We start from the raw sequence: 4693 nt of genomic DNA, 5'->3' as shown, positions 1-4693 counted from the left end.
GGCACCTGACAGTTTTGGCCGTTTTGACATCTTGTGTTGATATTTTTTGACGTGGTGACGTCCAAAAAGAGTCATGATACGGGAAGGGAGGGGGCGCACCGTGCGGGGCGTAATGTTGTAACAAATAATATTTCTATTAAATAGGCTTTACTTTGCATTTTAATTAACGTGGGATTATTTTTTGTATTTAGAAATAATAGTACCAACTTTTATTTATTTATTTATTTTTTCTCCAACATTTGTGGCACTGGCGTGGCGCCCCCTGATGGACGGCGCCCTTAGCATTTGCCTATACGGCCTATGCCACGGGCCGGCCCTGGCTGCAGTGTTCCGTATTTGTCACACACAATATAAATGACACAGCTGCAGAATGTGGCTTTTTTTTCAGTAACGGGTTTATTAATTTAGTGCAAAAGACAGACAGAACTCATTCAGAATGTCTTCTTTTCCTTAGAGGTTGATTTCCACTAAAGCCCTCACTCAGTCCTGTCGTGAGCGCTGGCAGGAGACATAACATCAACTACACACCGAGAACACATCCTTTGTTTTCCTCTTTAATATCTTTCCTTGGACTTGTAAAAGAGATGGGGGGGAGGACCAGGGGAGCATTTCAAACCTTAACTCAAGATTTTCCCATCTTGCAATTAATCACAATAATAAAAAGCAAGAATGTTACAATGGAAGAGTCAACACTGACACACAAGTTCACTGAAAAACAAAAATGTTCCTCGTTTTATTCACTCGTTGTGTGGGGGAACCAAAAAAAACCCAAAAAAAACTTGCAAAGTACATAAGTTAATCAATACGGTATATTTATACAATGATAAAAAATAAAATAATTTCATAATAATTGTACTTTTTATTTTATTTTAAAAGGTTCACACCGTTACAATAAAGATATACTGTTTCCACTCCATGACAACTAATGCAATAAAAACAGGTAAATCGAAGAAACAACTCCAGAGTTCCCGACTTTAAAGGCTTATTGGCTACCACCTTGTCCTAAAAGACCACGACCACTGCAGACGAAGAAAACAGGCACCAGCTCTCCTCTGAAACAGGGAAACTAGATCAAACACAGCCCGCTGAGAATAGAAAAGAACACATATAAAAATCCAACGCTCTACACCTTCCAGGACGGCATCTCGGCCTTTCGCCGCGTCTGTCGGCACGAGGGAAGGGAGGTGGGATGTGTCGGGGAGGGTTTCGGGGATAGAAGGATGAAAAACAAGGCGTGGATAACTAATCGAGATGGCTGATGAACTGATGAATGTGTAGCAATTGTCTATCAATGCATATTCTGTTAATAGTTAATCCCTGGACCAGTCATCGGTCAGTCACTGGGTTGATACATTTACACCATAATCACACCTATTTAAACAAATCAAGATGTTTTCAGAACTGTATGAGAATCCACCAGTTAAAACGAGTGCAGTCAAACGATACCATTTTTTTATACAGATTAATCACACTTTCGAAATTGGATTAATCACGATTAATCACAGGTTGTTATTCGCTCGCATAAGTTAAATTAACCTAAAAAAATGTTGACACATGCAATCTCACTGTCAACCAGAATTCCAGTAGTCGATACCTACGAATTTCCGCGATTCTCGTTGCTTATTGGACGCCACGATAAAATATGTACTTTCAAATTCAATATTTGATTGAAAACGGTTTGAAAAGCGTCAAGTATTTAAGATGACCGTGCTTCAATATACTTGTGCGCATAATTTAAATGGCAGTAGCAGCTGCCAAAAGGTAAATGGTCTGTATTTATATAGCACTTTACTAAACCTGGGATGATACCCAAGTACTTTACATTATACGTATCATTGACACGCACGTTTTATGTGTGCCACTTGAATGCACCACAGTTGTTTGTTTGAAACGTGCTAACAGTTGTATCTAAAATCCCGTTTGGACAAAATGTTACGGTGTCATTCATCTTTGCACTGGCCTGATCATTGACCGGATAACAACCATTCAAGGTTCAGGTAAAGGAGCAAGTGCGCTCCAAAAAAAAAAAAAAAAAGTGTGTGATTAATCTACGTAAGTACATGTTTAATGGGATAATTTTTTTTGTGTTTAATTGCACGAGTAAATACATTCAATTGGACTGATCTAGTTAGAATATACACTTTTTTTTTTAAAGACACGACTTAGAACAACTTTAAAAGTTGAATTAATCTAATTTACAGTAGATAACAACATATTATCATTGCCATTTTTTTGCTATGTATTATTTTTGTTCTTTAAAGGCCTACTGAAAGCCACTACTACCGACCACGCAGTCTGATAGTTTATATATCAATGATGAAATCTTAACATTGCAACACATGCCAATACGGCCGGGTTAACTTATAAAGTGCAATTTTAAATTTCTAAATTTCTAAACTTCCGGTTGAAAACGTCTATGTATGATGATGTTTGCGCGTGACGTCAATCGTTGAAACGGAAGTATTCGGACACCATTGTATCACAATACAAAAAGCTCTGTTTTCATCGCAAAATTCCACAGTATTCTGGACATCTGTGTTGGTGAATCTGTTTAATGAACAATGGAGACTGCAAAGAAGAAAGCTGTAGGTTGGATCGGTGTATTAGCGGCTGGCTGCAGCAACACAACCAGGAGGACTTTGACTTGGATAGCAGACGCGCTATCCGACGCTAGCCTCCGACCGCATCGATGATCGGGTGAAGTCCTTCGTCGCTCCGTCGATCGCTGGAACGCAGGTGAGCACGGGTGTTGTTGAGCAGATGAGGACTGGCTGGCGTAGGTGGATAGCTAATGTTTTTAGCATAGCTCTGTGAGGTCCCGTAGCTAAGTTAGCTTCAATGGCGTTGTTAGCAACAGCATTGTTAAGCTTCGCCAGGCTGGAAAGCATTAACCGTGTAGTTACAGGTCCATGGTTTAATAGTATTGTTGATTTTCTGTCTATCCTTCCAGTCAGGGGTTTATTTCTTTTGTTTCTATCTGCAGTTAAGCCCGATGCTATCACGTTAGCTCCGTAGCTAAAGTGCTTCGCCGATGTATTGTCGTGGAGTTAACAGTCACTGTGAACGTCCATTTCGCTTTCTCGACTCTATAGTATCCGAGGTGGTTTAAAATACAAATCCGTGATCCATAATAGAAAAAGGAGAACGTGTGGAATCCAATGAGCCAGATTGTACCTAAGTTACGGTCAGAGCGAAAAAAGATACGTCCTGCACTGCACTCTAGTCCTCCACTCTCACGTTCCTCATCCACGAATCTTTCATCCTGGCTCAAATTAATTGGGTAATCGTCGCTTTCTCGGTCCGAATCGCTCTCGCTGCTGGTGTAAACAATGGGGAAATGTGAGGAGTCCTTCAACCTGCGACGTCACGCTACTTCCGGTACAGGCAAGGCTTTTTTTTTATCAGCGACCAAAAGTTGCGAACTTTATCGTCGATGTTCTCTACTAAATCCTTTCAGCAAAAATATGGCAATATCGCAAAACGATCAAGTATGACACATAGAATGGATCTGCTATACCCGTTTGAATAAAAAAAATTCATTTCAGTAGGCCTTCAAGAATGAATAAGAACGACTACGGGGTATTTCGAGCATCATTGTTTCTCTCGTGTAGCTAAGTAAGCTCACCAAAATAGTATATAAATGTATATCTCCCAGTATGTTCTACACATTTAGGCATGAATATATTTGAACACCGTTATCAGCGTCAAATTATATGGGGTTTGTAACCCAGTTTTTTTGTGAGCATCTCGTTAGCTTTCGCGGGTGTAGTTCATGTATGTTTGAAAAATGGCGTTGCTAACCAGTCGTGGGCACTAAAACAATAGGAAGGAACAAAAGCATTTCATCATTACAATATGAGACATTTGACGAATAAAATATTGATATTTGATGAGATTGCATGCACATGACAATCCAATCCGGTCGCTTGATACTGGGACGTGACTTACATGGCAACAAAACCCCCAAATTAAGGGTGGAAAAAGTGTGTTTGTTTTCAGGCCGCCAGCATGACACAAAGAAAAGGGTTTGAATAATCAATCGGACAGAGCGTGTCATAGGGAGTCCAACAAGCTAAAGATGATGTGGGAAAGGAGCGATGCAGAGAGTGGAGACAAGTGTTGCAAGAAGATAAGTGATTTTTTTTACACAACAGTTGAGCTGCTGGGGATTGTGTGTATTGTCATGTTCCATTTGTCAGGGTGTGAAGACTTTTTTTTCCCAGCGTCTTTCCTCCTCACTGCTAAGCCAGCGGTGTGTGTGCGGGGAGATGCAGTAAGTCGTTGCTTTCCGATCTTGCAAACGGGGACCGTTTGGCAGAAGCTACAGGCCTGGTGGTGAGACAAAAAAAAAAAAACACGAAGGTCACCGGTGAGGAAGAACAATTAGAGACGGCAGGTGTCAGCGTGGCTTCATTAAATATTTAGAGAGGACAGCGTAAAGCGTCAGACTTCTCCTCTTTTGGGTGAATCTCACAGCCCTCAATCAATAGACTGAAAGCAATCAACATTTTGTTTAAAGTGTAAACATCAACTTTTGATTAATGGTGCCGTCAAGGCAGACCTCCTGCAGAAGCAACTGTGGAGATTAATGAGACACGGGCATGAATCAAAATGTTTTTATACACCCGGAAAGCCCGTTTATTTCACTTTTAAACGACGCCCCATTTGTTAAGATCATACAGTACATTTTTAG

At 40.5% G+C, this 4693-nt stretch overlaps 1 protein-coding gene across 2 annotated transcripts in view; it reads right to left on the bottom strand.

Annotated features, from left to right (window-relative positions):
* Nucleotides 1-384: 384 nt before the first annotated feature.
* Nucleotides 385-4693, bottom strand: part of cdh13 (cadherin 13, H-cadherin (heart)) — a 909098-nt gene continuing 904789 nt past the window's right edge. For both annotated transcript variants that reach the window (XM_062035861.1, XM_062035860.1), the window contains one exon: nucleotides 385-4329. In XM_062035861.1, the coding sequence (XP_061891845.1) occupies nucleotides 4322-4329 (8 nt within the window). In that variant the 3' untranslated portion in view covers nucleotides 385-4321. The remainder of the gene's footprint in view (nucleotides 4330-4693) is intronic.

Source organism: Entelurus aequoreus, linkage group LG24 (genome assembly GCF_033978785.1).
Source record: "Entelurus aequoreus isolate RoL-2023_Sb linkage group LG24, RoL_Eaeq_v1.1, whole genome shotgun sequence".
NCBI classification, from domain to species: Eukaryota; Metazoa; Chordata; class Actinopteri; order Syngnathiformes; family Syngnathidae; genus Entelurus; species Entelurus aequoreus.
The sequence above is the reverse complement of the archived record's forward strand: the minus strand, read 5'-3'. Positions and strand labels throughout refer to the sequence as shown.